The sequence below is a fragment of the Streptopelia decaocto genome (assembly GCF_964273445.1).
Source record: "Streptopelia decaocto genome assembly, chromosome: 5".
Lineage (NCBI taxonomy): Eukaryota > Metazoa > Chordata > Aves > Columbiformes > Columbidae > Streptopelia > Streptopelia decaocto.
In genome coordinates this window covers 12,446,168-12,470,148 of record NC_138659.1, presented here as the reverse complement: position 1 = coordinate 12,470,148, position 23,981 = coordinate 12,446,168, and the positions used below count along the sequence as shown (strand labels likewise).

The following is a 23,981-nucleotide window of genomic DNA, read 5'->3' as shown; positions in this document are numbered from 1 at the left end:
TCAATGGACATGCCTCAGTCCATGATCTGACCCTCTGTTCCTCTTCCAAAGCGTTACCCGTCAGGTCCTGGATTGAAATTAATAGAAGTGTCTTGTTGATTTCCATATTTTCAAAAGCAAGAACCGAGTGAAAGATCATGGAGTCAATAGTTTTTTCCTTAGAAATGGTAATAACTTGGGAAATCAAAAGAGGAAATAAAATTACTTCTCCCTGTTGAGTTAGGGAATTTTGCCTTCCCTCATCTCATTAAAAATTTAAAGCACTCTTGTTTTTGAGCAGGGTGAATTAGTAATTAAGTGCTATAATCAACTTATGTAAACATAATATTGAAGGAGAGCACCTAATTAATCATGTTGTTGGCTTGCCTTACCTAATTAATGCACCTTTTTGTAAAGGCCTTCCTGCTGTGTTGGGGCATTTTTTTTTCTCCTGTTCCCTTAATCAGAGGATTTTGGAAAGGCAGAGGAAGGAGATGGTTGTTCTTAGGCACCATGCTGTACACAAGGAGTGTGTGAAGGTGCTGTGATCTTGTCTTCCTTCTCTTCAAAAGCTCCACATTTGTACATGTAGAGTTTAAGCGCAGGGTTTAGCAGAGCCCATCCTTGGGCAAGGGTAGGTGACAGCTCTTGCTTTTGTATTGGTTGAGTGTGACCTCTTCATCTAAGTGATTTAAAAAAAAAAATCCTTCCTGGATTGTATATGATCAGTCTCAATTGACAGGACATAGGTTCCGTTAAAAATTAACTTTAAATTTCAGTGCATAGCTTATATATCTACTGTTAAAGACAGTGTTCTAATGCCAAAGAGTTCAGTCTTCCCAGTCCATTCACTTGTTGTTCTTTTACTTATGACTGGCAGCAAAGTTTTTGAGGAATGTGACAGTTCATGATATGGACTTTACTGCTTGCTGAGAACCAAACTGTTTTCCACGTAAACATCTGAGATGTTTGATGACTGTGGAGTGTATTTGCAGCTAACCAGGCCTGGACTCAAAGCAGTGACTCAGCAGTAGCAGAACTCTATCTCTTTACCTCTTCCCTTGGTGTTTTGACACTGAAATACATCTTTGCCTAATTGAAAGAGGGTTTTTTTTCTTGCATAATAAAGTTAGATTCAATATGGCATGCATGAAACCACCAAGATACTGGCAATGCCTCTGGCTTTTGTATAGGGTCAGCTGCCTTCTTACCAGAAACCTTTAGAGAAATATAGATGAGAGAGGAAAATTAAAAGGCAGTGATTTGATGGCCTCTGTCCAGTTCCTTGTGGCCTAGTGTTTATGGTACAAAGAGTGCCTTTTTAGTTAGCATATTTTGGCCTTACTGTCAGAAGTCTTTGCAGTAAGGGTAGAAAGCAGATGAATCACAACTACTCTTTTACCCTAAGGATGATCCTTCTGTATTAAAGCTGAGAAATACAAATGCTTGTCTGTCTGTGCCAAGCACAAAATGAGCTTTCAATCAGTTTTGAGAGTGTGATTTTTTTATTTTTATTTTTATTTTTTTTCCCCCCCACTTTTCAAGCCACAATAAATATGTAGAAGCATTTCTACTTTCTTTCAGCTGACTTTGGTGGAGAGGATTTCTATATGGTTGGAAATGCTTTCTTGGTGGGAGTTAAATCACACATACAAGCACCACCACTTAGAGAGCCAAACAGCTGAGATGTGGCTGTAGTTGATAGCACGATGTTTTCACAAAAGTGCTAAGAAAAGTACCCTCTGTCTTGTTGCTGTTTACTGACATGTGATACTGGTTGACATCTGTTGCCCTTCTCATTTGAGGACTGTTTGCTTTACTAACTTTAACATTTCCACATTGCTATGCTGTCGAAGTGCAGACACACAAATCTCCTTGGAGTCCCCAAGGTCCTTTTATGAGAAGCAGAGCTGCCATCATTTGATATCATCCTGCTGCCTGCCTTTTATATTGGAGTTGGGAGGAATTATTCAGCTGCTGCTAAATGTTCTTGGTGGAGTGCAATGTCTAATGCTATATGTTGTCATACGTTTGATGTATTATCAGATCAGTACATGCTGTACAGTAGTGTTTGGTTCATTGTCACGCTGGGTGATTTGTATTTGTTTTATATCACTTGAAATTATTACAGGTAAAAACTTGTCTAAGAAATGTCAGAGTTTGTTGTAGCAGGTCATATCACTACTGAAATGACAGATGATAGTCCATAATCATAATGCAAAATTCTCAGTTAATGTAAATCAGTATTGCTCCAGGTTTTCAGAGGAGTGACACCAGTTTACTCTGGTGCCCTGATCTAATCAAGCACTTAGGTACATCATCTGACTTTCAAGTAGGCAAGAAGCTCAGCTGAAGATAAGCAGGACTGCCCCTGTGCTGAAGTGCTTTACTGGATCAGAGCCCAAACAGGGATCTGACACACAGTTCATGGGTAGATGACACATCTTGAAATGATAAAGGCTGTTACAGCTCTTGCAATTGGTTCATATTATTACCCATTCAGAAACAAGCTGTGGATGCTATAGGTAATAGGATACAAAGGCGGTGTCTTTTGTGAAGTGCTGTCCTTTTGTGGAGACTCCATTTTAAATGTCATCCAGTACACACATTCAGATTTGGAATTTCTCAGTAACTCCTTAATGACAGGGAAAGGCGGCTGCAGTAAGTCAGTGTAATATATTGGCTATAACAGAGCTACCCATTTACATTAGCTGAGTATTTGGCACCAAAGTACTAAAGTTGGAGGCAACAATCTCAGAAATCCAGTACTTAAAGGTGTAGCCATATTACTTTTCTAAAAGTAGGTGGTTTCATGAAATAGCACACTAATGAAATTAAGCATGGCCTTTTATTTGGGCATCAGTGGAAGGAGATGGGCACTGTGTGTTAGAATATCACTGTGAATTACCTGCTCATTAATTCTGAGTGGTGATATTTTGTTACTTACTCTTTACATGTATAAGGCTAGACTGGAAAGGTCATAAAGACCTCTCAGATACTTGAATGACCAAAAATATCTATTTAATCCTCTGTTTTTATGCTGAAGGTGTAGCCAGCTTTGTGCATTGGCACAGCTCTGTTGCCTTCACCTCCGTTCTGTATCTTGTGTGCTCATACCTGTTTACTGTGTTAGAAGCAACTGTATGTATACAAATACAGTCTCTTCTGTCTGTAGGCTCAACACATATATGGTTATGCCTTTTAGCTTTTAATAAACTCACGTCAGCTGATGTTGGCAAAGAATAAGATTTAGTGTATTGTTAATCTGCAGAAGTTGAGACTCTTACTAAAGCAATGGTATTCTTCTCATCTGTCAGTCAGCACAAGACCTGGCAAGCAAGAGAAAATGCACAGCCTAGAATAGTTCAGGTTCTGCTGCTGCATATTTTGTAACAAACCATGAAATAACCATGGTGGAGTTTGCTTGAGGAGATGTACAATTACTTGATTTTTTTTTTTTCAAGCAGACTGCGATTAGGTTGTAGATGTAGTTTAATAATATCACAACCTTAGAGTTTTTCTAGCTTGCTGGCCCTGTCTGTTCTTGAGGAAAACCATAAATATGAGGGAACTGTTAATATGTCTTTATAGTAGATAGATACTTTCTTTAAAATATACTGTGATCTATCTCCTTTCTATTTTAAGGACAGACTTTACCCGCATACTTGGAGACATAGCTGAAGTCATTTGGACCTTGGACTCCCCTTCTGTCCAGGCCATTTAAGCAGGGAAACGTGTGACAGCAATATTTTGTAGGAAGGATGAGCACAAAGGAGGATACCGCGGATCCTTTGTAACCGTCAGCAGTCAGTAAGGTCCTTTTCAGAGCATGTCTTGCTTAAATGATGTTTGGGATGTCAAAAAGTTAAAATCTTTCTGCCCTCACCTCTTCAATAGCTGAGCAGAACAACCTTCAAGTTATGCACTGGAGAATTGGAAACTCAATCTGGGTACATGGTGAGATTAATTTTCCATCTGGGATTTGCACTCTTGCTATGTCAGCACAGGGGATCAGACTGTTCTGCGGCAAAGCGCAAGCATGTAGAGCCGCAGCACTAGCTGTCTGAAATGCTTCAGGTTTTTTCACAATACTTTTTTTGAAGGACATTATGATCACTTGGCCACGGGATTTGATGCCACTAGTTTGTATCGCTAGAACATAGTTTTGCCATCCTATATTTGAAGAAGTTTTATAACTTGCATATACTATGTTGTCCTTTTTCCTAAAGATGTCTAGAGAGGTTTGTTTCTAAAAATTTGCCCTATCTGTATAGTTTAACAAGACTTTGTTTACTGTCTGGGCATTACCGATACATTTCATTTTATTGTGGTTAACACTAAAGACATTTCTTTATTCCCCTCCATAGAATCATGGATCTGAAATGGTAAGGGAGAGATCTCACGACCTTTATTAGTTTTATTAGCAATAGAAGGCAGTTGCTTTATAAGCATACTGGCTTTCCTCATCCTCAGAGTTGGAATCTAATTCTCATTCTCCATTCTTTGTTCAGCTAAGTCATAGGTTTTTGTTTCCTTGGTTTCTTATATATAGACATATAACAACTATTCCCAGCCCTTACTTGCTTTCTTGTTTTGAAGCAACTTTTCATATCCACTGTGCTTCATGAAATTGCTTCATGGCTCTGTTTTGTTTTTATTGGGACAGGTGTCCATGTAATGATCAGCAAGACCATAATTGTCACTCTTGAGGGTAATACAATCAGAAGGGCTAACCAAGTGGGCGTGGAAAAGCATAAATTGCAAATTTTTGCACAAATATTGCTCCAGATGAGGGTTGACAAACACTAGAAGAACACAAATAAGGAGAACGGCTGTGCCCTTATCTTTCTGTGCCTTAGAAGCATGTATAAGCATCAAAAGTGAGGTGGATTGTCATCTACGGGGGATGTACTCAATGTATAGTACTCCTACAGGTTGCATTCCCCTGAGCATTACTAACCTTCAGTGCATAAATGCGTTTTGACCCACCTAAAGCCTGTTTGTGTGTGCACCTGCTATAAGTTGCTGTTTTCTGCACAGCTTTCCAAGAGTCCTTAGGTGGAATAGGTAGAAATTTTAGGGAGGACTGTGGATGTATGTAGCTTTGATGGAAGCACATTGTTTTGTCAGGGAAGAGTAAAGTGATGTGGCAATGCCCACCTGGCTCAGCAGAGTGAGGAACGGTTAGATCTCACCATGTCACTTCTTTTGGAGCTCGGGAAGCACAGTGGACCCTCCAAGGTAAAACAGTCTGGAAAATAACTCCATTTCTAATCAATATTTTCTCCTCTGAAGAACCTCTCCACAACAAGAGTATGTGTGGAAGGCTCTACCACAAAGCCCAGCTGCTCCCTCCCAAAATTTTGGGGAGAAGGATGATAATCTGTCACACAAAATGAAGGTCACTTCATTGCCCAGCCCTGTAGCTCAGGACTGAGTTAAACAGCTTCAGCAAAATATTGCTGAGTCTAGCAGCCTTGTGTCAGGCTCGTTTTGCTTTCAAAATGTCTGGCAAGATTTGATTTTTGCCTAATTTTCCCAGACTAGTGTCCTTCTATCTTGTGTCCTGAAATTATGGATTTCTGTTAAGTAGTTTAGCTATTGAATCCTGTATCTTTAGTGCTCGAGTGTCTTAGGCAGATAAATCGGGTATGTGTTCACCTCTCAGTTGGAAGCTGGCACATAGCTTAGGTGAAAGAGAAATGACCCTAAAGATGCTAAGCTGTTTGAAGCCCTTCTGATAAATGGGATCTTTTTGTGATGAGCTATCCTCACTTTCTTTGGCTGGTTGGCATTAAAGCTTTGTATATACAAGCACATTACTCATTATTTACTGGTCGTGGTTGTAAGGTTGTTTAATTTTGCAATAGTCCCATCTAAGGGGTGATTCTTGCATTGCATGAAAGGGAGACTAAGTGAGCTTTTCATTTGCTTTGTATAACTTTGCCCCTGTGGAAACATTGGATAGCCAGCACATTTGCCGTAAGACACAAAGTGCCAGACTTGTGGCTTTCTGGACATGGAAGTTCCAGTCATTCCAGAGAAGAACGAGAGGACTGGCATGGAACGAGACTAAAAGAACCATGAGAAAGAATATAGGTGTGGGGGAGAATGGGGCTTTTCTTTTTTGGCACTAAATCTCGAATATCCCCACCATCTCCCTCTCCCCTGCTCCCACTCAGCTATTGTTTATTCTTTCCACCTGTGTTCTTGACACCTTCTTGTTCATGCCTCTCTTTTGTTTATATTTTTCCACTTCTTTTTTCATCTGTGGATTCTTTTTCTTCTATGTCATCTTATTCTTCCTCTTTTGTTCTCTCTGTCCCTTTCCCTGCTCTTTCCATATCACAGTCTCTTACCTGCGACCTCATGTAATCAAAAGCAAAGAGGAAGGGATGGCTTGTGGCTCATTCAGTTCTGCTGCCTCAGTTCTGCTGCCTCAGTTCTGCTCTCAAGCTCTGTAGTAAAGCCTTGTGGTATATCCAGTGTTTTAAGGGTACAGCAGATCCACACGGCACTGACTGGGCTGGGCCAGCGTTCTTGGAGTGGAAAAGCAAAGATTTATGATGGCATTGATCACAGTGCTAAAATAAACTGCCCTCCCTTCGCCAGAGGAATACGAGTTTGTAAATGCCAGTGTTTTATACACAAAATGAAGGCCACCGACTAAGGAAGCCAGCTGCCTAGTTTAGCCATTCAAGATCTGAAAATGGCAAGTCTTCAAAAGCAAAAAGACAGATAAAGTCATTTATATTAAAGCAAACCATGTCACGAGTCATTTGACTTTTTCTCTTACAAACATCATTTATGTCTCAGGCCTTCTAAGGCCCAAATAACATCTGATACTCCTTAGGCTGAGCCGGCTTTAATAGGGTAGGTTCCTGTTTCCACTTACAGTGTACCACTTAGAACTCTATTTGCGTCGTGTTTACAGGCTATAACTGTTACTTATTTGTCATTTTTATGGTAATAGAAAATATTGTTTGTCTGTGATTTAGTCAAAGCCAGGCTGTTGAATAGTTCCGTGTCCACAGCAGCAGCAGAGAAAAAGTGACCTGAGACGGGCTTCAACTCTTTACCTCATTCATTTTTCTCACATGGCTTCAGTTGTGCAGGTCATGCAGGTCAGTGGGCATGAGTGGGGATGCAGGTCCCTTGCCGTCCATCCCAACCAGTGCTGCAGCAGAGTGTTGCTCCATATTTCTCACACACTTTGCGGATGAGCTGCATGCGATTTTTCTTCCCTTTTGCTTTAAAAGAGGCAACACTGCAGTGTGCACTGTCTGAAAAGACACAGCTTTGCCTTTTTTTGCCCTTTCTCCTTTTTCTGGTCCTCTCATTTTTCTTCATCCCCTCCCTTCTGCTCCCAGATTTCTGTTCAAATGTTTTTACCAGGTGCTTCGGGTACAAAAATAGTTAATTGCAGCTAGAAAACAGGAAAGGTGCATGAATTCTCAAGTCTCATTAACAAGGCCTATACAGACTTGAAAGGGGAAGGTGAACCATAGCCAAAGGTCAGAAAAGCTTTGTCCCACTCCAGACCTTGCAGAGAAAGTGTTCAAACACCCCCAGCCTGAACAAGTATAAATAACCCCCAGGGCTCACTGCCTCAAGTGACTGCACCTTAATTAGGCAGCAGGGCTCTTCTTCCCCCTAGTGGCTGATTACACAGGAACTGTTTTGTGCAAGCATTTCATTGGGCTGCCTTTTTAACTTTCCAACCTAATTTTCCTTCCATCCACTTTTTTTTTTTTTTTTTTGCTATGTTTTTTAACTTCCTCAACTTCTCCTAATGTCATCTGCCATTATTTGGCTTGTGATTTCAGGAAGCAGGAAAATATGCTATGGATCAATAATACCTTGTATCTGCAACACAGCAGTAGGATTTAAGGTTGGAGAGGTTTTTGCACATATTCCACCCATGCAAGCTAGCTAGATGTTTCCTGCAATGTTCACAGTAAGGGTTAAGGAACAAGGGCTTTTCTTTATTTATCAGCATCCCTGTTCGTATTGTGACTCCTGGAGTATGAACAGATATGAATATCCAGAAATGTTAGACACCTCAAATCAGCTGGCTTGTTTAATGTCCTTGAGATAAGAACTGAATTGCCTGGCTTTACAGATCAAGCAAATACCATATGAAATGCAGTGTAGTACTTCTTAGTGACAGAGGGGAAAAAAACCTTTATTTTCCCGTGTAGTTCTTAATAGCAGCCTGGTAAAGGGAGATAATGCATATATTGGGTAAAACTCATCAGCTGTGCTAGTTCAAGTCAAACATAAGCCACTGTAGTGTCAAGTTCTTCTGAGGTTCCCTTGGTAAAAATAAAAGCAGAATTTTGCAATAAGAAGATAATGTATGTTATCTAACTTGAGCATCAGAGTACATGGTTTTTATTCCCAGTTTTGCCACTGACTGTGACTTTGGGCAAGTTGTTTAACTTTGTTCTTCTTCCAGCTGATTTGTGAAGCAGATCTAGTGATGTTTAAGTAGCTCATAGACTGGTTTTATAGTTACATTAAAGGTGATAGAAAGAAAAGTGCAAAGGAAATCTATGATGACACTAATGGTGTTACTCTGGTAGATTAAAATAAGTAAGAAAGGAAAGGTCAGTAGACTGACAACTCAGTTGCACATTAATGGGAACATCCTTTGACTTCTGAATGGGAAAACAAAATCTTACTTTAGAATTGCAGCCAGTTTATTATGTGTCGTAGTTTCCATTGCTGTGTATATAAAATGAAAGTTGGCCTATATAGTATGACATTACTACAACTCACAAGTTTGTATCAATTTCTAATATTTTAAGTATTCATGACTTTTCAAAGTTATGTTATGCATTTAGAACAAATGCACTTAATACGGAGAATTCCTGTTTTTAGAAAATATTTGAGGGGGAATGGGAGACCACATCCTTTAAAGCACAAATTCACTCAGTTTGTATTAGCACTACTTTAGGAACAACAAAGGCATTTTCATTCACAGAGTTGTAGCTTTACACATCCAGTGCTGTATCTAACACGTAACTGAGAGACTGGGGGTTCTTTTTGCTCAAGTATGGAACCTTTTCCAAACTACAGTTGAAGGCATTTGCTGGAGACTTCTGAAAATCAGTTGTTATCCTTTTTTGACTGCAATGGGATCATGATTAACAGAAACAACAGGTGCATCTTGCATTGCTGAGAATTTTTTGATTTGCATCTGAAACTGGTTTGTTTGGTCAGTAACCCAATGACTGCAATGCAAAACTTTCATCAGGGTAAGACCTCCTGGTTACAACTGTATCCTTTTTCTTCCATGTCTGGGTTGTATTTTTTTTAATTAAGTTACTGAGCTGTAGAATGGCCTGCATTCCTTCTATTCCTGTAAAAATGAAAAGACTGACAGCTTTTCAGTGGCACATGGTCATTTACTAGAAGAGGAAGGGGCAAGATCGGATCCTACCAAATTTTTCACGCATTATATATAAGAAAATATTGTTGAGCATGAGATAACTGTCTTGTCAAGCAGTCTGTTACTGATCTAGTCTGATTTTACGTAGATCTGCACAAATTAAGCTAAGACCAAAAATCTAGCAAGAGTAGAATAATGTGCGAGTTTAGAAAAGTTGTATGGTACAATTAAGATTTTCATCAGATAAAAGTAATTTAATTTCCCTCCTCTCATTCTGTACCTGTCACAGCCAAAGACATACCTTTGAACAAAAAAGAGCTTTTTTTTTTTTTTAATTTGCTGTATTAAGCAATTTTAAAAGTACAAAATTGCTGCTAATGGGAAAGCAAAACGAATCCGGGATTTTGAGCTAGTGCAGCATTCGTGCAAGTAATTAGCCTGTACAAAAGGAGCATTCATCTTGAAATGACAGATAAGCGCTAAGGACAGGACTGAAAACTGTAAATATGTTAGCACTTTAAGCGAGAGCACAGCTCCAGCACTTGTGAGACTCATCAGCTGCTGTAAACAATATGGATCTTTGAAATGATCTCTGCTGAGATCTCTGCACTTTAGATAATGATATAGTTGTTCATTTTTACTTCTTCTGTTTTCTTTTTTCTGTCAGAAAGTACTTTCCGCAAAGAATAGGCTTGTGCTGCTGCCAGCACACACTTCTCTTTCTCCATGAGCAGCCCCAGCGAGGGCTGTGGAGTCACTGTGGGGAGCAGAGAACAAGCCTGCGGAGCTGGGCTCTGCCTCTCCTGATTGATGCACGAGCGAGGAACAGTATGTACAGCCGCAGCACAACTTTCCTCTCGTGGCTGTGCCTCTACCCAGGGCCAGGAAAGGCTCTTTGAGGTCATCCAAGCTCAGTTCACAGTTAGGACACTTCAAGTACAGTTATAAAAGGCACGCTGTTCAGGTGGTGGTGGTAGCAGTTTCTCTAGTGTAGCTTTGCAAAGGGTTAACAGTGACTGAGCTGTAACAATGGAGGGTTTCATGTTGTGCAGACTGCATACAATAGAAATTAATTTGAAACCAATAAATGCACTTTGCAAAGGACACTATAAAAAGCTTGCATACCACAATAACACTCACTGACCTCGGTGAGGTTCTGGCTGGTGACCTACAAGTTAAAAGCTCCATGAGCCATTTGAATCTCAGCTATTCATCTCTTCTCTCAGCTTGCTGTCTTTAAATGAAAGGCCAGATCCTCAGCAGCAGGAATTGGCTCAATTCTTAGGATCGGCTGAATCGTGAAGCACAAAGTATTTTTTCTTCAGTTGTGTCCCACATTGGCTAGATTTCCCTCCTAAGTGTTTGACATTAATCTAGTAGTTTTATTGATTCCTGTGGAATATATGAGAAACAGAGGTGCAGAAGGCTTGCATGACTTGTCCAGGATTAAAATTCAGGAGCTGAGGTATCCAGCTGCCTTCCTTAGAGTCACAGAAGTTGTGCTGGGAAGAGCTTTCCCCCATAAACGCTTTAGGAGCAGTGGGTTAGAAAGTTCTCAGGAAAAGGGAGTGAAGGGGCTTGGAAATGGGAGCCTCAAGATGCAGCTCACTGGGGGCTTTGTAAAAAAGGGGAAATGGGCCGGGACAGCGAAGTAGGAGCAGGAATGGTGACTGGCTTGGTGGTGCAAGGCGAGAATGTCCCTCTGGAGGGATTCAGTGCTGTCCACCCTTCCTGCAGATAAAAAAGACAGCTTATGGACAAGCTCACAAACCCTCTCACCTACCCAAAATTTGGGAGTGAGGAAGTGGAGTCTGTCTAGTGTGCTCTACTCTGCAAGCTCTCAGCTTTAAAGATAACCCCCGGGGCAGGACGGTGCTATATTAGATCTGGGGCTGTGAGCCAGCCAAACTCTGCTGCCACTTGATGACTCACTCACTAACTGCACTTTTAAATCTAACTGGTGTTTTCAGACACAACCAGCTATTATTTTGGGCACAGTCAATTATAAAATGTTCTCTTTTTCTATTTACCAAATGAATACAAATGCTTTCTTAGAAGATCTCCTAAAGAAAAAGATGCCTCAGATAGATACCTTTAAAAATTCCTGCTGGCAATGCTGGGTGGCAGGTTTAGATTTTGCTCATTAAAAGAGGTTGTGTAATATTACCGTAATCAAAGGTTCTTTCATGGTTCTGGGGCAAGTGGGGCTTAATAACCCTTGATTTTGGTTTTATAGAGAAAAATGTCAGGCCTGACAGGTAGCTTACAGTGGTGATAAGTGTGACTTTTAACATTTAACAAGAATAGTTTATTCCCAATAAATTTGTCTAAGTTGGTGCCTATAGGTTTTTCTGTGTGATAAATGTAATTGCAGTACACGGATTGTGCATATGAAGAGGTTTCTACTTACAGAGATGTTTTAATGCTAAAGAGAACTGTATTTACAGGTTCCCAGTGGTTTCTGAGAGATAGAAGCCAAACCTTTTAGGAGCAAGGGGAGCAGAACAAGTACTCTCATGTGATTAGAGTTTCTTTGTATAAATCTCTCTGGATTCTGTGTCCATGGGAATCCCACAGTTGAGATTGAGGTTCTTCTTGCTGCTGTTAGAGCACATATGGCAACAAACTGGCTGTGCCATGGGTCACACCAGGCTTCCCAGGTTTTTAAGGAATCGAGAGCTTTCTAAAATTTTGTAGCAATATGTATCCAGCATTTAAAGTGCTTTTTAGGAACAGGACTCAAAGGACAGTTTTAATGGCAGAAAAACAAATAGGAGCAGTAGTTTCTCACTCCTGCTCATTTTCAGAGCTGGAGAAGAGACGGTGCCCCTGTTTTTAACAAAACAGGACAATATCATCAGCAGGTCAGTTCTCAAGTTTAGTCATTTGTAGCCTCTAATTTGGGAAAGAAAAATAACTTTCTGGAACAGTGTGCTAGAAAGGTTGCTAAGTGTTCATAGCCATCGTGGCACTGGAGCGTGGCAAAGAATGCATTTGAAAGATGAGAGGAAAAGGAAAGTCTCCTCAGCCAGTGCTGGAAATAGGGAAAGAATAATTAGATGGAGAAGAGTGAAATGATGCAAATAGTTTCATTTTCTTGGTGGAGTAACCTTAAAGCAAAGTGTCGGCAGAAATTGTTTTTATGACAAAATCCCAGCTAGATACCCCTTAGAATTCTAAATCCCAACTGGCGAAATGAACGGAGAGACGCGTGCAGATTAATTAGATTGAAAAAATGTTTTGACAGCATAAGCGAACATATGGAAAGAATTGAGAGAACCTGATCGAGTTCCCCATGTGTAAATGATGCCTTAGCTGTAGCTCATAAAGCAAATACAGATGCAAAAAAGAGGAAAAAAAGCCCTCTTTCCTATCCCCTCCCCCCAGTAAACCCCAGTCCATTGCCAGATGGCAAATAAAAGTTTGAACTCAATGACTAAATGCAAGGAAAGCTGTATGTTCAGCATGAATGTGAAAAGAAATCAGCTGAATAAATCTGAATTTTGCACCTTGAAGGAAGTGGTGCAGTTAAACTAAATATTGTGTCAAGTACACAGCAGAGCGTCAGGATATCCTGTGCGGATGCTTGTTCTTCAGCTTCTACGTTTATGCTCCCCTGTCCAAATGACTCTTCCTGCTTTCTGTCCATCTCATTTCTTTTGTTGTGCAAGTTAGTGTGGAAACACATACCTGCCCTACCTGCCCTGCCTGCCCTGAAGCTTTTATCACCTCAAGTGGAGGGTAAAAGGGCATATACTGCAAGCAGAAGGCCAAAAAGAAGTCAGAGAAGCAAATAACTCGTTCCAGGTTGTGCAGCAGAGCAGCACTCCCAGACTTAGTTCACACCATCACTAGCAGCGATGAATGTGGAGAGGTCTGATTTAGCTCATGGCTGCAGGGCAGTGCCTTGCATCAGGATCTGCTGTAGGAATCTGCTCTCTTGACTCCCAGGTGAGCTCATTTTCTGTGAAACAGAGCTGCCTGTCAACATAATGTTTCCAAGCCTAAAAAGTGAGTTAAATCAATATATATTCATGTGGTTTATATGGACAAACCTTCTTAGTCTGTTGTGACAGTGATGCTGTGTGATTTAATGAATTTATTCCACCTCCAGGGGGTGAGAGACCTGTGAGGAGGCAGAGTGTGCCCCAGGTTGTAGAAACCAGCCTGGTGGGCAGGCTGGACAGACCTCTGTGCTGCTGTGGTTGCACCTTATCCCTATCTGTGTGAGCTGAATTTAAAGCTATCTTGGATTGTCATACACAGACGTGAAGTGGACACATGCTTCATGAATAATCTGTCCAAGCCCATGTCAGGGTAAGTGTGGCTGAACTGTGCCCCAGCTCTGGTGCAGACTGCTCAGGTGGTGCCCACAAACTGTTGATTCATGGCACCCAGTGCCAGCAATCGGTGAAACTGAAACAGGAGCTAAACACTTGGGCTCTTTCCATTGCCTGGGTAAACTGAAACCCCTGCTAAGCTGTCAAGTTTGCATCCAAGCAGCTTCGGGCATGAAGAGGTGCCAGCAATGGAGCCCTCACAAAGCAAACTGCTTAATTATTTGATAGTCAAAGGCAACTCAGGGGAGTGCGGAGTCAAATCAACAACAAACTAACCTATATTTAGTAGCAGTGTGGCTGGAGCTTAGACCCAAACATAGTTTCCAGCTGATAGATGATGTGGCAGTCATAGCTGACCCTCATCCCTCGCTAAATTTGGTCTGCGGAATAAGTAATTAATACCATCGCTAGCATGACAAGCCACCATTTACAACAGCTGCATTGCCACTGCCACTGCTCTTGTGGCTTTGTCTGTGGGCTGGCCAGCTTGGCTGAAGCACAAGCTCTGGGTGACCCTGAGCTATGGTGGCCACAGTCTGACAGTCCATGGAGCCACTGAAGCAGAGTAAAAGTAGGTTGACGTGGTACCTTGGCCTCATCTACACTTGTCTCTACTGTTATGTGATCTCTTTTCCATTTGTTCATCTCTGATACTGAGGAGTGAATACCGTGCTCCTGTGGTACAAGGCAGGTTGAGTGATATATTAATGAGGGAAGATGGGCTGCAGTAGGACTGAGAGCTCCCTGTACCATCCACAGAACAAACCTAGGGACAAACCTGGAGTTTACAAACTCCGTAGACAGGCCAGACCAAACCTGGGGAAAAGCAATGGGCACAGCCTATTTCAGAGAGAGGTAACTGAAAATTAAAGGAGTAAATTACATGTCCCAAATACCTCAGGGAATCTGTTGCAAATGTTGTGGATCCTGATTCAGTGCTTGAACCAGGAAACTATCTTGTCTCAGTATTGAGAATCCATCCAGTTGGCCTCTGGCAGCTGAAGTTGAATGGTTTAGGGGTAGAATAATGTTGGGCTTCTTCTAAGCTACCTATCTGATTTCCCTTCACCACAGTAACAGTCTTTAATAAACAAACACGTAAAATATTCCACTTAGATGTGCCAGGACTGATATCTAACGCATGGATAGTGAGGTTTGCAAGGCCAGTGACTTTTCCTCGAAGACAGACTTGAACTTAAGTCCTGAGCTGGTGTCCTGCTCACTGGACCCCTGTCCTTCTGTCCTCTTCTCCCTCCTTCTCTGTGGTCTCACAGACAGGCAGAAACACTCACTCTCTTTGAGGTTTGATACGAACACAGAAATGGATGTTGGAACAGAGCAAAAGGAAAATACAAGCTTGTGTGAAATTTTCCACCTTTTCACTAAATGAATGAAAGCCAAATTTTCACACTTTGGTCTTAGGTGTGAAATTTTTGCTCAGCTCTAATATTTATCCATAATGTGTTTTAAAACTTGGCTCACTCCATTAGGAATACCACAGAGAATTGAGTTACAGATTTTGGGCTTTGTGCATGCTGCCAAGATCTGCCCCTATAACTCAAATAAATTTAAGGGGAGAAAAAAAAACCACTACAAAAATACTGTATATGGTCCATCACATGCTTTCTTTATGCAGTCATATACCACTAAAAAGTAATGTTCTGCTAGGGCTCCGTTACGTAAATACATCCATGTAACTCCCGTAAGCATAGATAAGATGAATTTTTCAACTCCAGGCTATCAAGTAAGCAATCCCTAAATAATAACCTATAAGAGAACAGCAGCCTTGCTTGCAATTCTTAGAAATTTTAAAAGTATTTCTCCAACATCAGCATGTCAAGAAATCTATATCTGAATGTATCTGTGACTGGACTTCTTAAATGATGATAGTTAGCATGTTAGTCTCAGGTTATGTGTGTGGAATAGCGATGAGTGAGAGAGAGGTTCTTCACTGTTGAAGAACAGTAAAAATTATTACATATAACATTATTTACTTTATTTGTTATGAGAACCTAGAAGTGTAAAGGAAGTCAGCCTGTTAGTTTGAAGATACTTACACCTGCTGAATTCTGCAAATCGGAACAAATTTGATGGGGAAGAATGTTCCTACATGTCAGTTTGTTGTGAATAGGGTAACTTTTAAATTATTTTCCTGTGATGCTGGATCTGGGACAGCAGAGCCATACAAAAACACCAGTCAAGTCTGGCCTGAGTGGGAGTCTGTGTGATGTTTTCAGGGTAACAATCTCAAAATTTGTGTTTCAAAGCCCTGTATGGTTCAGAAACTGAGACTGAATTTCTCTGCACACACTCATGTCATTCTCAGGAATATGAGAAGCACATTTGCTGGTATGGATTTCTCAGGACGTTTGGGTGTAAGCATGGCAGCATTTGATCACTTGGGGCTTGTATTGCCACAATAAAAATGAATGTTATTTCCTACCTTTGCATAAGTACTAAGATGAGGTGAATTAACAGCTTCATCTTGGGAAGAGTAGTAAGCCATGCATCTCATTCCAGCTTGTTCTGAGATTCCTGAATTAGTTACGTTATAACTTAGAGCTCCAAACTGGTTTACAACAGGGTTATTTTTCATCATTCCCATCACTCATAGGCCATTCATGGTGCAACAGAACCATGGCTGTCACTGGACAAGCCATAAAGCAGCAGCATTCTCAGAGAAAACTTACTTAATTTGTATTTGAGTGCCCCTCTTGGTTTTCATGTTGTCTGAGGATCCTCCCTGCCAGCGGCTGGCACAGCGTTGCTGTAGCTGGACCATGGTATGGCCACAGGATTTGGGGAGCTTTGCTGTCTGCTTTTGTGTGTGCAGCCCAAATGCTTTCAGCCACTGAAACTGGACAGTGAAACTTTAGGTGATATGTGGTTGTTTTCACTGTTCATGCTGGGTAAAAGTCCAAAGATGTCTTGGAATTCTTTATATAAATGGGGAAAACACAGCTGGGAAATTGTGTTTTGCCTTAATGCCTCATCCATTTAACTTTAGATACAATTTTTAAAGTACCTAAATAAAGCAAAATCATGAATTCTTAAGGGGACTGATCCTCCCAGCTCATTAATTTCAATGGGATTTAGTTAATTGACTTCCTTACCTGAGGCTGATATCCCTATATTGGATTTCTCATTTGATGTATACTTTTAAGGGCCTGCATTCCATTAATTTTCAGTAACATTCAGTCACATAAGTCCTTGAGTGACTACTGAAAATCAGACTCAGGGACTGTTCCCGAGTGGTGTGATCTTCCATGGCTCCCTCTGTGGTCCTGAGGGTGATAAGCAGGATCCTGCTGGGATGCCAGGAGCTGGGATTTCCCTGGCTTTCCCAGGGTTTTCCATTTTTTTTCAGGGTTCCTGGGAGATCTGCTGCCTGTTGAGGCCCCCCTGATATCTTAAATTTATCCACTGCCCCGATGATGCTGAAGAGCAGCATTCAGCCACCAGTACCAAATGAACTGGAACAACGACTGACCTTCCCAGCTGGGTCACCCTTCCAGCAAATGGCAGCTCGTTCTGAAATACTAGTTGGCCCTGGAGAGTTTGGTTCCCTGGGCCTGTGATCCTTCTGTCCTGGGCAGGGTAACCCTGTTTGACCAACTCTCTCCATGGTCAGCAGAGTGTTTACTGGCTTGTATCTGTCTCAGCTTTGACACTCTAACAAAAGGTTAGAAATTATGAATGCATCCCTTTATTTCTGCTCCACAGTGCCTCTCTTTTTTACTGTGTAAACCCTTCACTTGCCTCTTGCCCAGCCTTTAGAAATGATGATCAAATGTGAACTTTCAGGGTTTATTTATAGCATAGCCTTTATGGATAGAGAGAAAAGAAATGATTAAAAAGCAATTTTACAAAATATTTTGTTTTAAGAGAGAATTCATTGTGTTTAAATCACTGTATTCATTGTATGTCTAGACTGGCAAACAAAGAAGATAGAGCGTCATTCAAGTTACGATTGTGAAATTCTTGGTGACTGGAATTATGGATTTGGATGTCAACCCTCAAACAAACTATTTCTGAACAGCAGTATTATCACTTTACTATATTTAAGGCTTTGTTGCAGACAGAACAGTGCACAAGGTTGATCTGATTCAGTAATGCGATTCTAATGTTCCTTTGTTTCTGATTTCATTATAAATTCGGATTTTCAATGTTCTGTTCCCTTTTGTCCCCAGAAAATTGTTGAAAAGACTCTCCTCTGGGAGTAAAGTTTTTGTTCAAACTAACAATGACCAAACTGACTTTAAAAAACAAAAAATCACACAAACAAAATGCAAATTAAGAGAGGGAAATAGTTTAGGATATTTTTAGCAACGCAGAACGAGTGAGTTGTTGAAGATTGTTGGCAACAACATGTTATTCCACATGACTGCGGTAATTGCTGTGAGACCTTAATGCTGTGGATTCTCAAAGAACTGTGTATTTCCAGTAGATTTAAAAATATAAAAGTATTTACCTGATAAACTGGAAAGTTTGCTTGGGCATCTTCCTCCTTAGCTAAATGTGTATAGATAGGTGAACCAGCAAAGATAAGCAGCAGCTAAGCCCTGTTCCCTAGTTCGGGTCAGGCTTTGAGGGACCAGTTTTCTTTAGGGACCTGTCCTGCTGCTGGCCCCATCGTAGATTAATTTAGGTTGCAAAAGACCCTTCAGATCATCAAGTCCAACCATCAACTCAGAGCAGCAGCTCACTGGCTGCCCACAGAGGATGGGGTCTCTGTGCTGGGGGTTTCAGGTCTGGGAACACTTCACAGGGAGCTCAGGAGGTTTTCATCAGCCCTGTGGAGACTTGGCTGGTGGAGTCGGCGTTGGTGTCTCTTCTGTCTTGAACCAGCATGAAGAGACCTGGAGTTAGATGAGTAACAGCATAAAAATAAAGCCTGAAGATATGTTTATCTGAAAAGGCTGGCTTATTTCCCAAAGAAGCAGTGATGCATTTTTCAGCACTGGAAGTTGTAAGAGGCCCCAGAGCAAAGCAGAACATGACTGTGTAGAGTCTTTATGGTGGAAGCAGAATGTGTCCTGGGAACATCACTGTCTGTGGCTGTTCTCTTAACACTGCCCAGAACAGGGCAGCAGCAGACAGGCCCTGTGTGTGTGCACAGAGGGGGTGAGTAGCAAAGTTTGGCCCTCCCTTTCATTTATGTGACACCTGAGAAAAAAGTGGATTTGTCTTAGTTTGGGTTTATTTTTGTGTGCTATCTCCAGGGCAACTCAAAAAGAGACGTAAAACAGTGAGCAGAAAGCAAGGTGACTCTTCCCATTAGTAAGAGTGCTTTGGGGACTTGGCCTTTGCCTTATGTTTTCTGTAAAACATAACTATCTGTAAAAGCAGTATTATTGTAATAGAGGGAACTGTCTTTTACTTTGAGGTTTTATTTTCTGTGGGCTCATTCATTTTTTGGGGTAGCCTCTAAATACAGCTGGCCATGTAAGGGAGTAGTAAAAGATAGGCTGTTGTAAACAGGAGCAATGCTTGAGCTAGTATCACCTGTTAAAGAACAGGGAATAAATGCCCATTTCTCTTACTGGGAAATACACCAACCTTTCCATGCCAGTGTTTTGATCTGGCTGGTGTGCAGAGACTCTGTGCCAGCAGGCTCATGTGTCCCAGAGGAAAGAACACACTATCTCGCTGGAAGTGTTATTTCAAGGGTGTTTCTTGGGGAATCAAAGTCTGATCAACTTCTGCACATATGAAAGAGTATGAGTGAATGAGTGCACAGAACTACTCCCTGCTGTTTCATCAGAAGCCCTAGCAGACTAAAATCCTGACTGCGCCATCACTCGCTGTGCTTTTTACTTCGGTAGAGCTACGTTTTTATCCGGTATTAACCCCCTGAAGTTGACAAATGTAGAAGGTAGGTGTTCCACGTTCTAGTAGTGTATTTGGACCAGCATTATAAAAGGACATGTTGATGCTGAATGATGAAGCAAACATGTCCAGAACATGCCAGGTAATACTGCAGGTTTAGCCTGGTGGGCAAAGCTGGGGCTGCCAGTGGTGCTGGCACACGAGTGGCATCCCGGCCACCTTGTGGCTGGCCGAGCAAACACTGCTGTGCACAGGAGGAGTATCTGCTAGCTTCAGGGGCAGCCCACTTACCTCCTGGCATTTAGGTCATGATCAGGTTTCTTAAACACAGGGAAAATGGGAAACTAGGTACAGTCTGCCAGTCATCTTGCTTATCCTCAGAGCCTCCCTGCCTGTCCTGGGCCAGTGAGACTGTGCTTACATTCCTCACGTACATTGTAAAGTTCTAGTAGATCCTCAGCTGTAAAATGCTGGATTAGTGGGAAGCAAAGATTTTACTGCAGCAGATATTACAGCCTCTTAAATCATCCAACCCTTTTAAGAATTCAGCCATAGCAGTTGACTAGATGGCTTCCAGCAGCAACACAGGCTGAGTGTTCTCCAGGGGTCATCCCAATATTCTCACAGTGTTGTGCTGTAGGCACTAACATTAAAACAGATTTAGGGTCTTGCCTAGAAACTATGAACAGATTTAGTCAGACACCAATTCCTGCATCCTGATCTTTTATGTTTGACACTGTTCCATCTGAAAGCTATTGCTTTAATGCTCCTCGTGAAATACCTTCCACTGAAAACAGCCTATGCCTGCTGCCTCCACCCTTGCCTGAGAGCTTGACTCTCTGTTAACATTGGTGATTAGTGTCTTGTTCCAGCAGGATTGCTGAGGAGATTCCACAGAAAATCAGAATCTCACAGAGCTCAGGAAAGGAATCAAATTATTTGGTTCTCTCCCTTCCACATGAGACTGTCGCAGAGACTCCTTTTGCAGGGGATTCTGCAAGATCCCTTCGTCTGACTTGGCTTTGGCCAAAAGCGGTGCAGGATCAAAGTCTATCTGTGACACCTTTGTACCCGAATGGGAGGGCAGCTGTGGGCTCTGTAACAGGACTTTGCAAGTTACACTTTGCTTCTGGAGCACACTCGAGTCCTCCCTTGCTGCAGGGAATTGATACTTTATGAATGTGATTAAGGCATCTCATGTAAAATATCATTTTATTTGAGAAATCTCCTCTCCAGGGATGCAGTGTTGAACATTTCCTTTGGTTAATGTAAATAGTAAAAGATAAGTTTGTTCTGCCTTGGACTCCGAGTAATAAAGAGGAACAGACTTTGGTTTACTGAGGGGTCTGCTGTACTTTATTCTCATGACTACTATATAATGGGATTGAACATACTTTATGCCATCTGGCTTGTTCACCCGAAACAAAATACATCAGTAATGTTCTGATTGGCTTTGAAACATCTTGTTCTTGTCAAAAAGTATTTTAAATCCAACCAGGCTTTTCCAATTTGTGTTTGTCTTTTACTAGGAGGCCATGGCGAAAATGGGGAAAATTGGGAGAGTCGTGCAGCCTAACCACGAGCATAAAAGGTAATCCCAACTTTGTGAGAATTTGCTGAAAATGGCTCTTTATAGCCTCGCTTGAATGCAGTAGTATTTATCACCCAGAGTTTTTAAGGGTTCTCTGGGTATCCCACTCTTTCCCCTAGCTGAGCGCGGTCATGAGCTGTCAGTGATGTGAGCCTCGCAGCTTGTCACCTCAGCCCCTGCCGACCAACGCCACCGGCAGCGCTAGGGACGGGCTCACCGGTTCGAACCTGCCAGGCGATGGAAGCGCCCTGAGCGGAGTTTCCAACCCGCCCGCGGTTCCCGGCTCCCTCAGACCTTTTCGTAATTCCGCGTGTGCTTCGTCCAGCGAGCCGCACAATCCCCACACGCCTGGCGGACGAGGGCGAGATGTGGCCCGGGGATTGCGGGGCCGCTCCCGCCCGCGGCGGCTCCTTCGGCGGCAGCGGCGCGCGGGCACCCCCTGGCGGCGGCGGGCGGTCCCGGGGCTGCTGGGTCCGCCGCGAAAGGCGCTCCCGAAAGCGGGACGGGTTCAATGTCCGGGGAGCCGTGAGCTCTGGGCCTCTGCCAGAGGGTAGCAATGGGTAGAAGAGCAGAGAAGGCCCAGGGTTTACCCGTTCCCATTGCCGAGGACTCTGGAAGAAAAACTGTCTGAAAATCAAAGCTGGCTATAGGGTAAGCAAAAGGTATAATTATAACTCGAAAATCACTTGTTTGGCTGGAAGCTCTGCTCTGGCAGCATACAGCATTCTGATCCTGCTAAAAGTTGTAATTAGGAAAGAGTCAAAGCTTCTTTGATGCTAAGTGAAGGAAGTAAATGTGTATTACGGGGATTTAAATCTTAAAATCTCAGGCTTTGTTGAAATTAACTTTCTCATACAGGTTTTATGACAAGAAATATGAAGTATTTTTGAAACTTGTGGAACATCAGAAGGAGTATCGCTCCATCATGAACAGTGTCTGATCCAGAGTCATGTAACCAGGGAACAGCAAGGGTAAAGAATTTCCAGATCCTTATGATGAGGGTAATCTTTTCTTACTGTAGTATCCTTGGTAAAAATATAATTTTATCATTTAAGGTGTATATTTTAATGAGAAATAATTTAATGAGAAATAAAATGCACCCACTTCACTGTGAAGCACTGGTTATTTTTTGTCAATAATCCCTGCACCCCAGTGAATAATCATTTGCTACAGTCAGAGAAGACAAGACAAGCAGCCGCAGGTACCCCAGTGCCAGTATTTACAGACTGGCCACAAGTGGGAACAGCACAAGGAACATCACTGTCTCGGATTGAAGCTCTGCCCTTTGTCATGCTTTTCACAGGTAACTACACCTGGTAACACACATGGTCCTTTAGATTTTAATATCTGCTACAGCTAAGACATAAAACATGATTTCCATTGGATTTTTTTTTTTTTTTACACTCTGATTACAGTACTTCTTTGGTAGTTGATACTTGAGAATCACTTTTACAGCTGTGCAGTCTTTTTTATTTTCTGTTTTCTTCTGTTTTCTGTTCTCTTTTTCTCTGCCTCCATTCTTCCAGCACAGTTGTTTGGCTATCAATAATTTGTGCCATTTTGTCTTTTGCAAGTAACTCACCCTCAGGGCACATTAATCACTGCGGATGTGAAATGGGCCACTGTTGACACTGAAAGACTAGGCTGAGCAGACACAGTTGCTGCAAATATGTTCGTAATGCAGGTGCATTCCTTCCATCCTGCCAGCTGCCTTGCGGGGAGTCAGCCCTGAAACAGCCCAGCTCTCCCTGCCCGTTCTCATCGCGTTGCTGCAGCCAGACCCAGCTCAGAGCGTGTCTGTCTGCACAGCTCGCCAGCTGCAGAGCTGAACTCTGCAACCGCAGGTACGGAGAATGCAGAGGGGGAGAGAGTTTTCCTTCCTTAGACTTGTATTTGTCTGTACTCAGAAACCATCCTGGCTGTCTGCTGGCCAAATTCAGGCAACAAAAGGCTTTTATTTGTTCCTAGGTGATTTTTGAAGGCTGTACTGGACAGTTAGTCCTACAAGGTTCTGCCAGGCTCACAAGCACAGGTCACGGCGTAACTGGGCTGTGGAAGTGAAGAGTTTGGACGCTCTGGTTGTATACAGCAAAAATGTTTCACCTCTGACAGTACAAATTGTTTTGATTTTGCAAGATCCAAACACTGGCAGTGCCTTCAGTGAGGTTCTCTCAGAAATTCTTTCTCTGCCGTTTGTCTGTTACTTCTTCGTCAAAGATACTGTTCTGATTAAAAAGCAAAACCAGGGACTCCAACTAATTAAGAAGCGAGGGGTAACAGAAGAGTGTACTCAGGTCAAACACAGCTCTGTTATCAGTCACAAAACGAGAACCCTTTTTTCTCCGAACTGCAAATTGCCACCCTTTCGGTGAGCCTGTATTATGCAAGAAAAACAACCCACAGTCCCTTTCCATGGAGTCAGTATTTACAGAAATGGACTCCATCTTTATACACTTAGCTTGATAGAAATACCGTTCTTTAGTATTGGCATAGGCTGTAATTCCCAGTTAAGTGCAAACAGAAGTTACACAATAACAAAACTACACTTAGAGAACTTGGAAAATAATAGTTTCTGGGTTTTTTCATGTTAGTAGTCAGCACTCAAAAACATCTGGTAATTTTTTTTAAGAAACAATGCACTTCCTGCCTTGTCGTTCATGGAAAAGCAATTGTTGCCATTTCCAAAGTACCCATTGTTAAGAGAAACAGCTTTACAAGTTCAGGGACATAATTAAAGACAATGAAAGTTGATGGGATTAAAATGAAAAAACATCATAACAAAAAGAGTACAACAAGCAAAACAACAACTGCAACATTATGGTATATCATAGCTTACAATTCAAGGGCA

General features: G+C 41.9%; 1 protein-coding gene across 4 annotated transcripts in view; it reads left to right on the top strand.

Moving 5' to 3' along the window:
- FGGY (FGGY carbohydrate kinase domain containing) overlaps positions 1–22,252 on the top strand; it is a 281,837-nt gene extending 259,585 nt beyond the window's left edge. For all 4 annotated transcript variants that reach the window (XM_082052357.1, XM_082052355.1, XM_082052354.1 and 1 more), the window contains 2 exons: positions 21,072–21,133; positions 21,992–22,252. In XM_082052357.1, the coding sequence (XP_081908483.1) occupies positions 21,072–21,133; positions 21,992–22,073 (144 nt within the window). In that variant the 3' untranslated portion in view covers positions 22,074–22,252. The remainder of the gene's footprint in view (positions 1–21,071; positions 21,134–21,991) is intronic.
- Positions 22,253–23,981: the final 1,729 nt, after the last annotated feature.